The 13,878-nt window shown below is 35.5% G+C and overlaps 1 protein-coding gene across 6 annotated transcripts in view; it reads left to right on the top strand.

Moving 5' to 3' along the window:
* The window catches only part of ATRNL1 (attractin like 1), a 774,559-nt gene that overhangs the window by 201,380 nt on the left and 559,301 nt on the right, over positions 1–13,878 (top strand). For 5 of the 6 annotated variants that reach the window (XM_078434862.2, XM_078434859.2, XM_078434864.2 and 2 more), the window contains one exon: positions 10,116–10,253. In XM_078434862.2, the coding sequence (XP_078290988.2) occupies positions 10,116–10,253 (138 nt within the window). The remainder of the gene's footprint in view (positions 1–10,115; positions 10,254–13,878) is intronic. The other variant, XM_078434861.2, reaches the window with a different exon arrangement.

The following is a 13,878-nucleotide window of genomic DNA, read 5'->3' as shown; positions in this document are numbered from 1 at the left end:
GATTTTTAGCTATACTTCTTTTGTGTTTTTTTTAGTGACTGCTGTAGTGATTGTAATAGTCATCTTTATCTTATCACAGTCTACCTTGAATCAATATTATACTACTTCATGTATAAGGTAAGAATATTACAATAGTGTAATTCCATTTGCTCTTTTCCTGTCCTTTGTGTAATTATTGCCATATATTTTACTTCTATGTATGTTATTAACCACACAATACATTATTTTTGGCTTTAAACAGATGATTTTCTTATAAAGAAATCATGATAAGAAAAAAATTCTTTTACTTACCCATGTAGTGTTCATTTTCTCTCATCTTTTTTTCCTATAGATCTGACTTGACTTCTGCTATAATATTTCTTTAGCTGGATGAACTTTATTTAACATTTATAAATACTATGTTTCTCAATTGTGGCTATAAAATATGTTGGTTTTCATATGCCTGAAAACGTTTTTATTGTGTAATTGCATGTCTTTATATCTGAAGGATATTTTTATTGGAAATAACATTCTAAGTTGACAGATTTTTTTTTCAATAATTTGAAAGTATAATTTCCTTTTCTTCTGGCTTCCACTGTTTCTCTTAAGAATTCTTCTATTAGTCTTATTGTTTCCCTTTTGAAAGCAGTGTGTTTTTTTCCCTATCTCTGGCTTTTTAAAATAGATTTTTTTCTTAGTTTTTGAATGTCAGTAATTTTAATATGATGTATCTAAGTATCAATTTTATTTTTCATTGTGATTGCGAATTATATGGGTTACTTATTCCTAGCTTGATTTTTTTCCATCGTTTTTGTAAAGTTTTCAGCCATTATCTCTTCAAATATTGCCACCTGTCCCATTGTGTCACTCTGTCTTCTATTTCCAGGAGTTTGCTTTACTTATGTTAGGCTTTTTCACTATGTCCATAATTTTTCTTAATGTGTTCTCTGTATTTTATATTCTTGTGTCTCCTTTGACCTGTGTTTCAATTCACTAATTCTTTGTTTAGATGTTTCCATTTTTCTGTTCAGCTTATGTTTTAATTATTTATTATTATTTAACATAATACCCCAAGCTCACAGTATTAAATAAAATTAAACCATTTTATTCATGGTTTTGCATCTTATTTTCTTGTTGAATTCTGCTACGCAGTTCTTCTGTAAGTCTCTTCTGGTTGTGTATGTGTGTTTGTGCGTGTGTTTGTGTATGTGTGTGTATGTGTGTGTGTTTAATGTGACTACAGTTATCTGACCACCTGATTTGTTTTGGATGTTTTCAAAATGTTTCCCTCACATCGCTAGGAGTCTGAGCTGGCTGGTTGCTCTAGGGGTCATCAGCTATGAATGACTGTCTCTGCTGTCCTGTCATCTTCCAGTTTTGTAGACTGCTTCTGTACGTGGTATTCTTAGAATTCTAAGAAGGAGAGTGCAGAGTTTGTATGTCTCTTGAGGCCTAAGCTTAGAATTTGTATACCATCACTTCTACATTCTGTTGTTTTAAGGAAGTCTTGATGCCAATGGATGATCAAAGGTTGGGAAAATCCCACTTTTTTGATGAGAGCAAGGATAAAGTAATGTTATGAAGTTTGCACATACAGACATGAGAAGAATTTATGTCAGTTATTTTTCATCTCATCTAATTAGTTCTAACTTTTATGTATGTTTGTTTCTTTAAAAATTTTTTTAAACATTTATTAATTTTTGAGAGACAGAGGGAGACAAAGCATGAGAGGTGGGGGGAGATACCGAGGGAGATACAGAATCTGAAGCAGGCTGCAGGCTCTGAGTTGTTTGTTAGCACAGAGCCCGATGCAGGGCTTGAACTCATGAACTGTGAGATCATGACCTGAGCTGAAGTCAGATGCTTAGCCAGCTGAACCACTCAGATGCCCCTGTATGTTTGTTTGTTTGTTTCTTAAAATATGACTCATATGGCATAAAATCCTTCATGTTAAATGGTTTGTAGTATAATCAGTAGGTGTGTATCTATCATCATCATATAGTTCCAGAATAATTTGCCCCAAAACAAAACCCCATACCCTTTAATAGTTTCTTCCTATTCTTCCTTCCCCCAGCACCCAAAAACCACTAATACACTTTATTTCTCTATGAATTTGTCTATTCTGGATACTTAAATGCAGTCATACAATCCTTGGGCGCTTGAGACTGGCTTCTCTGACTTAGCATAATGTTTTTAAGGTTCATTCATATGGTAGCATATATTGTTAGTCCTTTGCTTCTATTTATGGCTGAATAATACTCAGTTATGGATACCACACGTTGTGCATTCATCAGTTGATGGATCTTTGGCTTATTTCCAATCTTCTGCTGTTATGAATAATGCTGATGTGAATATTTTCATATAGGCATGTTTTAATTTTTTTTGGTATATATGTGGGAGTGGAATGTTTAGTCATATGATAAATCTGTATTTAAACTTTTGAGGAACTGCCAGGCTGTTTTCTAGAGATACTGCACCAGATTTTTACATTACCACTAGCAATATTTGTGGGTTCTAATTATTTTACCCTCACCAACACTGGTTTTTGTCCATTATTTTGATTATTACTATCCTAGTGGATATTAAGTGTTAGCTCATTGTGTTTTTTAAGTTTGTTTATTTTTATTTTTTTTTTAAATGTTTTATTTATTTTCGAGACAGGGAGAGACAGAGCATGAACAGGGGAGGGTCAGAGAGAGGGAGACACAGAATCTGAAACAGGCTCCAGGCTCTGAGCTGTCAGCACAGAGCCCGACGCGGGGCTCGAACTCACGGACCGCGAAATCACGACCTGAGCCGAAGTCGGCCGCTTAACCGACTGAGCCACCCAAGTGCCCCAAAGTTTGTTTATTTTTTGATAGAGATAGAGATAGAGTGTGAGTGTGGCAAGGGCAGAGAGAGAAGATCCCAAGCAGTCTCGGCACTGTCACTGCAGAACCCAATGCAGGGCTCGAACTCAGAACCATGAGATCATGACCTGAGCTGAAATCAAGAGTCTGAAAACTTGACCAACCAAGCCCCTCATTGTGGGTTTGATTTGCATTTCCCTTATGACTAATGATGCTCTTTTCATTTGCTCATTAGCATTCATTTATCTTCTTTGGAAACTATCTACCCAAATACTTTGCCCATGTTATTTTTTTTTTAATATGAAATTTATTGCCAAATTAGTTTCCCTACAACACCCAGTACTCATTCCAACAGGTGCCCTCTTCAATGCCCATCACCCACTTTCCCCTCCCTCCCACCCCCCATCAACCCTCAGTTTATTATCGGTTTTAAGAGTCTCTAATGGTTTGCCTCCTTCCCTCTCTGTAACATTTTTTCCCCCTTCCCCTCCCCCATGGTCTTCTGTTAAGTTTCTTAGGATCCACATAAGAGTGAAAACATATGGTTTTTGTCTTTCTTTGTATGACTTATTTCACTTAGCATAACACTCTCCACTTCCATCCACATTGCTACAAAAGGCCATGTTTCATTCTTTCTCATTGCCAAGTAGTATTCCATTGTGTATATAAACCACAATTTCTTTATCCATTCATCAGTTGATGGGCATTTAGGCTCTTTCCATATTTGGGCTATTGTTGAAAGCACTGCTGTAAACATTGGGGTACAAGTGCCCCTATGCATCAGCACTCCTGTATCCCTTGGGTAAATTCCTAGCAGTGTTATTGCTGGGTCATAGGGTAGATCTATTTTTAATATTTTAAGGAACCTCCACACTGTTTTCCAGAGTGGCTGCACCAGTTTGCACTCCCACCAACAGTGCAAGAGGGTTTCCATTTCTCCACATCCTCTCCAGGACCTATAGTCTCCTGATTTGTTCATTTTAGCCACTCTGACTGGCATGAGGTGATATCTTAAATAATAGTATTTTTAGAGTTATTTATGTGTTCAGGGTTATTGGAGATATGATCCTTAAATATTTTCTCCTATTCTGTAGAATGTCTCTTCACTTAAAATTTTTTTAAAAAATATTTATTTATTTTTGAAGGAGGGAGAGACAGAGCATGAATGGGGGAAGCATAGAGAGAGAGGGAGATGTAGAACCCGAAGGGGCTCTAGACTCTGAACTGTCAGCACAGAGCCAATTGTGGGGCTCTAACTCATGAACTGTGAGATCATGACCTGAGCTGAAGCCAGAGCTTAACGGACTGAGCCACCCAGGCGCCCCTGTCTCTTCACTTTCTTGATGGTGTTTTTTAAGGGACAAAGGTTTCTTATTTTGGTGGTATCCAATATATCTGCTTTTTTTCTATTGGTTACTCCTGCTTTTGGTCTCATATGTAAAGAACTCTTGTCTAATTCAAAATCATGAAGATTTACACATATTTTCTTATAACATTTTTATCATTTTAGCTCTTACACTCAGATCGTTGATCTGTTTTGAGTTAATTAAAAAAAAATATTTATTTATTTATTTTGAGAGAGAGAGCGAGTGAGCACAAGCGGGGGAGGGACAGAGAGTGAGGGAGAAAGAAAATCCCAAGCAAGCTCTGTACCATCAGCACAGAGCCTGATGCAGTGTTTTATCTCATGTACCGTGAGATCATGAACTGAACTGAAACTGACAATCAGACGCTTAACAGACTGAGCCACCCAGGTGCCCCTAGAGTTAATTTTTGTATATGTTATGAGGTACAAGTCCAAATTTTATCTTTTGCATGTTGTTATCAAGTTATCCCAACATCATTGGTTGAAAAGACTGTTCTTTCTACATTTAATGGTCTTGTCACCCTTGTTGAAAATCAGTAAATTATAGATGTATGGGATTGTTTGTGGACCTAATTCTATTTTCTTTATTGCTGTGTCTCTCTTTATGCTAATACTACACTGGTTTGATTGCTGTAACTCTGTAGTACGTCTTGAAATTGGGAAGAGTAAGCGGTCCTCTAACTTGGTTCTTTTTTTTTTTCCCAAGATCATTTTGGCTAGTTGGTATTTGTTGTAACTCCTACAAATTTTAGGATCTTCTTGTCTCTTCCAAAAAAAAAATGTGTTTGGAATTTGATAGATGCTGCATTTAGTTTGGAAATCAATTGGATGATTTGCTATCTTAATATTAAGCCTAATAATCTGTGAATAGAAGTCTTTCCATTAATTTCTTTCAACAATGTTTTGTAGTTTTCAAAGTACAAGTCCTCTATTTTTGTATTTAAGTATACTCCTAAGTACTTTATTCTTCCTAGTGCTATTGTCAGTAGAATTGTTTTCTTAATTTTATTTTTGGGTTGTTCATTGTAAGTGTATAAAAATACAATGAAGCTGATTTCCCTATAATTGATCTTTTATTCTACAATATTGCTGAATTTGTTTATTAGCTCAAATATTTTTTGTGTGGATCCCTCTTAGTTTGCTATATGTAAGATCATGTCACCTGCAAATTTAGTTAGTTGTAAACATTTTCTTAAAATCTAAATGCCTTTTGTTTCTTTTTCTGCCTAATTGCCCTTTCCAGAACCTCCAGGAGAATGTTGAATAGAAGTGACAAGAGAGGGCATTTTTGTCTTGTTCCTGATCTTAAAAGGAAAGCTTTCAGTCTTTCACCATTAAATATGATGTTAGCTATGTATGTTTCATATATGTTCTTTACAGTTTGATGCAATTCCTTTCTTTTCCTAGTTTGTTGAGTATTTTCCATGTATTGAGATGATCATGTTGGTTTTTTTCTCCTCTTTCTCCATTAGTATGGTGTATATTTGATTGTTTCCTAGTTGTTCAAAGAAACGGGTTTATCCCAATCCTGGGATAAGTTCTGTTTGGTCATGATAAATAATCCTTTTTATATGCTAGTGGACTCATTTTGCTACTGTGTCTTAAGGATTTTACACCTATAAACATAAGTGCTGTTGGACTGTCATCTTTTTTGTGATTACTTTGGTCTTTGTATTGGGTTAGTAGTCGTCTCATAGAAACAAGACGTTTTTTCTTTGCTTCTCTATTGTGGAAATATTCTTGAATAATTAATATTGATTATTCTTTAACCATTTGGTAGAATTCACGAGTGAAGCCAGCTGATCGTGAGCTATATTTTGCTGGTACTTTGTTGATTGCTGACTTGTTTGTTTGTTTGTTTGTTTGTTTTTATTGGAGTGTAGTTGACATAAAATGTTGCAGTAGCTTCAGGTGCACAGTATAGTGACTCAACAACTCTGTACGTTATGCTGTGTTTCCCAGGAGTGTAGCTGCCATTGGCTGTCATACAGCACCATTGAATGTATTCTCTATGCTGCACCTTTCATCCTTGTGACTTATTCATTCTGTGACTACAAGCCTGTACCTCACTCATTCTGTTCATTGTTAGAGTTTATGCATATTTTCTACTTCTTCTTAAGTCAGTCTTGTTGTTAGTATCATTCCAAAAAGTTGTCCATTTTATCTAGGTTTTCTAATTGACTGGCATACAGTTGTTTATAATGTTCCCTTATAATTCTTCTTTCCTACCCTTTGTCAGTGGTATATCACCTCTTCCTTCCTGATTTTCTTTTTTTTTTAAGTTTATTCATTTATTTTAGGAGAGAGAGAGGGAGAGAGAGGGAGAGAGAACATGTATTTAACTGTGAGTGAGTGGAGGAGGAGCAGAGAGAGAGGGTGCGAGAATCCCAAGCAGGCTCCGTGCTGTCAGTACAATGCCACAGCTCGATACCACGAACCATGATCGTGACCTGAGCCAAAAGTCGGATGCTCGACTGACTGAGCCACCCAGGCACCCCTTCAAGGTTTTTCTTTTCTTTTTTCTTTTTTGAAAAAGTTTATCATTCTTTTTTTTAAAGTTTATTATTTTTGTGAGCTGGGGGAGGGCCAGAGAGAGGGAGACACAGAATGCAAAGCAGACTCCAGGCTCTGAGCTGTCAGCACAGAGCCTGTTGAAAGGCTCGAACCCACGAACTGCAAAATCATGACCCATGGTTCAGTTTCGCTCTCTTCCTTGAGGATGCAAGATTGTATCACCTGGCCATGCTGGGTTTTCAAGCCCATGCCTCCTTATTCTTGCTTGTCTATTCTATGTATAGTGAAATTCAGTTGCTACCTCAAAATTCTTTCTTTGGATCTTGTTTGAATCTCAGCTTTATTTCTAGCATCTGATAATCCCTTTTGGTTTAAGATAGGATATGTGTTAAAAAATGTGTCAGTAAATTTTAGCCTTGATTTTCTGTGTATATATCTTTTGAATTTTATTGAGAATGTCAAGCAGATATTTTAAATGTTTTACATCTGTTTTATAGCACATATTTTTCAAAACTATGTACTTTATTTGCATATCAAATGCTGACTTTTCCATAATGTTTTATTTTCATTTTTTTGTGTGTGTTTGCTTATCAATAGATACAGAACCATCTGGGTTTGTTTTAAAATTTAGACAAAACAGTGTGGATAGCTTCTCTTTAGTTTTATTCATGTTCCACAAGCAGGTTGTTATTAGAACCTTTCAAGTAACAATGTATCCTGGAAGAACTGTTAGATGTAAGCTTATATTACTCACTGTTCCAGCACCCTGATGCTAGTGGGAATCAAACATAATCATAGGCTTATTGTGTATCCTTTTCTTGTCTATGTTTGATACAGCCATTGTGCCTGGATTCTGCTTTCCATAACATGCTTTCTCTTTTGCCATTGCTACTGTGCTAGTATAAGCTGTAACAATGACCGTTCCTTCCCCGTCCCTTCTCTTGGAAATTTTGCCAGCAGTTAGGTCTAAATTGAACCAGCTTTCTGGGGGGGGTGTATTCATTACCTAAAACATTAGATTTTCCTGTATCACACTTTCTACCAGTTGTATGGCATCATGCCACTAATATGCTTCATGATTGCCCCAGAACTGCCTTCTGAAATGCTCATTTTCAAGAAGGGACAGTGACTAGCATTACACCAGGGGTCCCCTTTTAATTTCCAGAGGTATTGTAGTTTACTACTTCCTGGTTTTATTTGTGTCATTGTCACAATACCCAAATTCCTGTCATTGCTGTCAAGTTTCCTTATTATCTTAGTGGTAATCTGAAGGGGTGATGTTAGATGTGATTGCTGAATTTAAACATCTTATTCAGAAGTTAAAGCATTTGTTTTTCTCACGAAAAAATGCAGCCAGGAGATTCATAAAATACTTATAGTAACCCATTTCTCATTTTAACTTTTTTAGGTAATGCTTTGCATGTAGTAGGCACTCAATAAATTTTGTTTTTACCTGAGTGAATTAATTAGTAGTGTCACATAATAAACTTTCTATGAAACAACTTATCTTTTTTTTTTTTTTTTTTTTTTTTTTTTAATTTTTGGGACCGAGAGAGACAGAGCATGAACGGGGGAGGGGCAGAGAGAGAGGGAGACACAGAATCGGAAACAGGCTCCAGGCTCCGAGCCATCGGCCCAGAGCCTGACGCGGGGCTCGAACTCACGGACCGCGAGATCGTGACCTGAGCTGAAGTCGGACGCTTAACCGACTGCGCCACCCAGGCGCCCCACAACTTATCTTTTAAAACAAATGTTAAAAAGTTAAAGTTCTTAACATTGTTTCTTATTATAGAAGTAGTAGGAATTTATTATAGAAAATTGATGATGCAGAAAAATCTTATTAAATTAAAATAACCACAATTAATTTTTCCATAGGCATATTTATACATTTTAAAACAAAATTTTGAGCATTCTAAACATAATGTTTTGTGTTTTGATTGCACTTAAATTATCATGAACTTTTTTTCCTAAATTTCCTTGTCATTGTTTCATAATGTAATAGAAAATGTGAAAACTTATCCTTTCCTCAATTTTATAAAGAGGATGATGATTATTTAGCATTTTCCCGTGATGACTTTGTGTTATTTCTATCCTGTGTTATAGTAGAGTTATGCTTCTGAAAATTTCTGTAAGGTATAGGTATTTGGTTTTCACTGTTTTTGCCAGTGCATTTCTTTATCCTTTGAGGTTAACACTTGTTGATAACCTTATGCTAGTCTCTCAGGATTTCCCTCTCACTTTCAAATTTTCTACACACAAGAGGTGGTATTTAATGTCTGGTCTTTTGATTCATACTTCCTGATTGTGTGTTTGTTTCTGGCATTAATTATCTGCGTGACTTTGGGTGGTTGCTTTACCCAGGCTTGCTTATCTTAGAAATGGTCCTCTGCTGTAGTGCTTTCCACATAGAATCGTTGTGAGGATTAAATGATATAATTCATGTAAACCACCTGCTATACTATGTGGCAATGGGGTGGTATTTATATATTTTAAAACAGGTCTAGTATGTGCACTGACCAACTAGAATAGATGCTAGCCACAAACGATTGGTTGACTGAACATTGGCTTCCCTGGTCAAAGTAAGGGAAACCTCAAATAAAGGTTATCTTAGTTGTAATAATGATGAAGATGATTATGAGGGTGGCAGTGATGATGGTGTTTGGGCAAGCAGTTACCAAACCAAGTCATTATGCCCCAAATAAGCACTAAAGGTGTGAGCTTTCATATATGAACTTGATCTCTCATCTGAAATTTTTGGATTCTGTTGTAAAATTAATATCAAAACCTATTAAATTTTATATTATGAAGACATAAAGAGTCAGGCTTTAAATGTGATTCTTTTTAGTTCACAAATAGAATTTTTAGTAAGCCTTGAAGCTTTTCTTATCCAAAGAAGAGAAACATTTGTGTAAATTAATTTAAAAGTGCTATTTTTTGATAATTCTACACGTATTTTTTTCAAGTAAGGACGTATATAGTCTCAAAGTTTTCTGTATTTATTGATCCTTTGTTGTTATGTGTAAATATAATAAGATGCATTTTCAATATTCTTTATCAAAGCTATATTATTCAGTCTTGTGCTTATATAACTTAATACACATAATACATGAATCTTTAAGGAATAGTTAAAAAGTATTCTTTTTGGCTATAACTTTTATGTTTTACTCTATTGCTTGCCCCTACATATTATAGAGCATTGGACAAAATTTTAACAAAGAATTTACCATATAAATTGTCCTGCTTTAATATTTGAGCCACATATGTTATACATAATAAAAATAAAACTTGGGAAATGTCCTTTGGACTTTGCTATCATTCAAATTTGTAAAATAAATTCTTTGTCTTGATAGCTATTATACTTGCTATTGTGATGCAGATATTTGTAATATTTTTACTCTTTTCTTTAGCTTGCCAGTGTAATGGACATAGCACTTGCGTCAATAATAACGTGTGCGAACAGTGTAAAAATCTCACCACAGGAAACCAGTGTCAAGATTGCATGCCAGGTTATTACGGAGATCCGACTAACGGAGGACAGTGCACAGGTAAGTAGTTTTTCCCTTACCTGTGTATTTGTACGACAGAAATGAAAGTTGAGAAAGATGAACCTCTTGTGGAAAATGCTATCTTATTGTGGAAAATACATTTTATTAAGGAAAATTTTTCCCATGAAGCTTAAATATTTTTGGAAAGTAGTATTTATTAATTAGAGACGATGTGAGCTATAACAGTTTTGTGGTATACTTATTTTAAAAAGTATTTTTCTTATTTCAAAATGAATACATGTTTATTATAGGAAATTTAGCAAATGCAGATACATTAAAAATCACCTATAATCTCACTATTCACAATCACTGCTGATTGTTTTCTATATCTATTTTTATTTTTTAAATATTTATTTATGTTTGGGAGAGAGAAAGAGAGAGAGACAGAGACAGAGTGTGAGTGGGGGAGGGGCACAGAGAGAGGGAGACACAGAACCTGAAGCAGGCTTCAGGCTCTGAGCTGTCAGCACAGAGCCCAATGTAGGGCTCGAACTCAAGAACCACAAGATCGTGACCGGAGCCGAAGTTGGATGCTTAACCAACTGAGTCACCCAGGCGTCCCTGATTGTTTTTTTAATAATAGTAAATTATTGTTTAGACTTTAGAAATAAGAAACAATTAAAGGTTTTGTGTATGCCTTACATCAGGTAAGATTTTTGTGTTTGCAATCAATCCTGGGCTGAAATCCCTCTCTGCCACTGTTTACGTGTCTGGCCGTGGCCACTTAACCTTCGTGCCTCCTTTTTTTCGTATGCAAAAGGCAGATGATAAAGATCGAATGAGATCACATGTAATAGAGGTCATGTAATAGGACTTGAAGGACGTTAAAGGAGCATTTTAAGTGCTATTCTCATCATGTTTTTTTTTTGTTTACTAAACTCTACTTTTCTCTATCTTCCCCTCTATCCTGCTGCTTTTTCCTCTTATTTTGCAGAGAATTAAAAAAAAAATTAATGTTTATTTTTGAGAGTGAGAGAGAGACAGCAAGAAGGGGAGGGGCAGAGAGAGAAGGAGGCACAGAATTCCAAGCAGGCTCTAGGCTCTGAGCTGTCACATGGACCCCGGGGTGGGGCTCGAACCCATGAGCCATGAGATCATGACCTGAGCCTAAGTTGGATGCTCAACTGACTGAGCCACCCAGGCACCCCATGCCAGAGAATTTTTAAGTGTTCTTTTAAGTTTCCTTTTAAATTATAATTTTATAGTAATCCTTTTTTTATTAAAATATGAGTGGAGGAGGGGCAGAGACAGAGAGGGAGACACAGAATCTGAAACAGACTCCAGGCTCTGAGCTGCCACCACAGAGCTCAAACTCGGGAATGCTGAGATCATGACCTGAGCCGAAGTTGGATGCTCAACCGACTAAGCCACCCAGGTGCCCCCATAGTAATCCTTTTTTATATCTAGATTGGTCCTTGTCCCTTACATTTTTAATCCATTATTTCTAATGGAGATTGCCCATAAAGCACCCACAGAAAAGCCTCCATTATTGGCTGTGGAAAGATGAAGACTCTCTAGAAGTTTTAACACTGCTTGCATATTGCGAATAATGCTGCTGTGAACCTTATTGCCGAGTCTTTGTTGAATACTGGTTTTCAGTTCTTTTGTGTATAAACCAGGAGAGGAATTGTGGGGACATGTGGTAATTCTATGTTTAACTTTTTGTAAAAGTGCCCAATTGTTCAAGTTGTTTTCCATAGTGGCTGCATCATTCTGTATTTTCACCAGAAATGTCAAAGATTCCAATTTCTCCACATCCATGTCAACACTTGTTATTTTCCATATTTAAAAAAAAAATTTGATCCTTCTAGTAGGTATGAAATGATATCCCTTTATAGTTTTGATTTGCATTTCCTTAATGACTAGTGATGTTAAGTATCTTTTCATGTGGTTGATAGTCATTGTAGATTTTCTCTGGAAAATTTCTATTCCAGTCCTTTGCCCATTTAAGAACAATTTATTTTTTAAATTGTGGTAAAATATACATAACATAAAATTTACCATTTTACTATTTTTGTGTTTGTAGCACAGAGGCAATAAGTGCATTTATATTGTTTTAAGAGAGTCATTACCATCCAACTCCAGAACTTTTTTCATCTTGCAAAATGCAAACTCTATAATTATTAAATAATAATTCTGCATTACCCTCACCCCAGCTTTTGGCACCATTTTACTTTTTGTCACTATGGATTTGAGTGCTGTAGGTAGTTTGAAACACGTGGCATCCACAGTATTCCATGTTGTCGCATGTGTCACAATATCCTCTCTCCTCAAGGCCTAAGGATACTCTATTGTGCGCATACATGCATTTTGTTTATCCCTTCATCCACTGATGGACCCCTGAGTTGCTTCCACCCTTTGGTATTGTGCTGAATGCTGGGATGAACATAGGTGTACAAATACTTGTTCAAAATCCTGTGTCTTTTCATGTGCTTATAGGCCATTTCTGTAGCTTTGAAGAAATGTCTGTTCAAGTCCTTTGCCCTTTTTTATTTGGGTTGTTTGATGTTGTCATTGAATTATAAAGGTTTTTTGTATATTCTAGATATGAAGCCCTTATCAGATACATGATTTGCAAATATGTTTTTCCATTCAGCGGGTTGTCTTTGTACTTTCTTTATACTGTCCTCTGGAACACAAAAGTTTTCAATTTTGATGAAGTCCAGTTTATATATTTATTTTTTTGTTGCTTGTGTTTTGGGTGCATTTCGAAGAATTCATTGGCCCATGCAATGTCATGAGGATTACCAAAGTATTAGTTTTTTGCCAACATAGGCAAAAGGAGCATTTGAATAACTATATTAGCTACAAAATATTTTAAATTAGAATGGCAAGTTTTATCACTCCAGTAGGCCTAAGTGCTTTTACAAGTATGTTCCCCTTTGGGGATGATACTTCTGTGCTAGGTTTAAGAGTAAGTTCAGTTATTCTGTGTTAATTTTCGTTACTGACATTACACATCTGGCAAGCTGAGGCACAATGCAATGGAAAATTAAAGGGAATGAAAGATAAATGCCTATCTTATTCACTATTGCACATTCTTTGATAGTTTATGAAGCTGTAAATAATTCCTTATAGTTTCCTTGTTTCTTAAAGTTGGCAAGATAATATTTTGCTGTCTATGACTTCTCTATGGTGATGTAATATATGAAAGTCATTTTTATTTTTTAGGGCCACATTAGCTATCAAACTAAATCAACAATATGTCACATCTGGTGAATTATTTTTAATGCAGCCATGGCTAAAATCAATTTATAAAAAAATGGGAAGTGTAAATTTATTGCTATTTCTCTATTCACCTTATTGAAAAAGTTCATTTTTCATTAGTAGATGCATTTATTAAAATTCAAAGTTCTGATGACATTAAGAGAAAGAAGGAAGTAGATTTATGTTTGAATGGTAAGGCTTTAGAGTACTGCAGATTCAGATATTATTTTTTAAATTCAGTCTACTAAAGTCAATTTAACATTGTTGCCAATATTATATAAATGCACTTGTAGATTTTCCTCAGATTGCTCTTAGCCTATGGCACATTTATAGCTATTCTTTTATTATAATTAACTCTTCAAAGTGGTTTTATTAATACTGGTCAGAATGGCCGACATTAACAACACGAGAAACGACA

This window comes from Panthera onca, chromosome D2, assembly GCF_046562875.1.
Source record: "Panthera onca isolate mPanOnc1 chromosome D2, mPanOnc1 haplotype 2, whole genome shotgun sequence".
NCBI classification, from domain to species: Eukaryota; Metazoa; Chordata; class Mammalia; order Carnivora; family Felidae; genus Panthera; species Panthera onca.
This window is presented reverse-complemented; position numbering and strand designations above follow the sequence as displayed.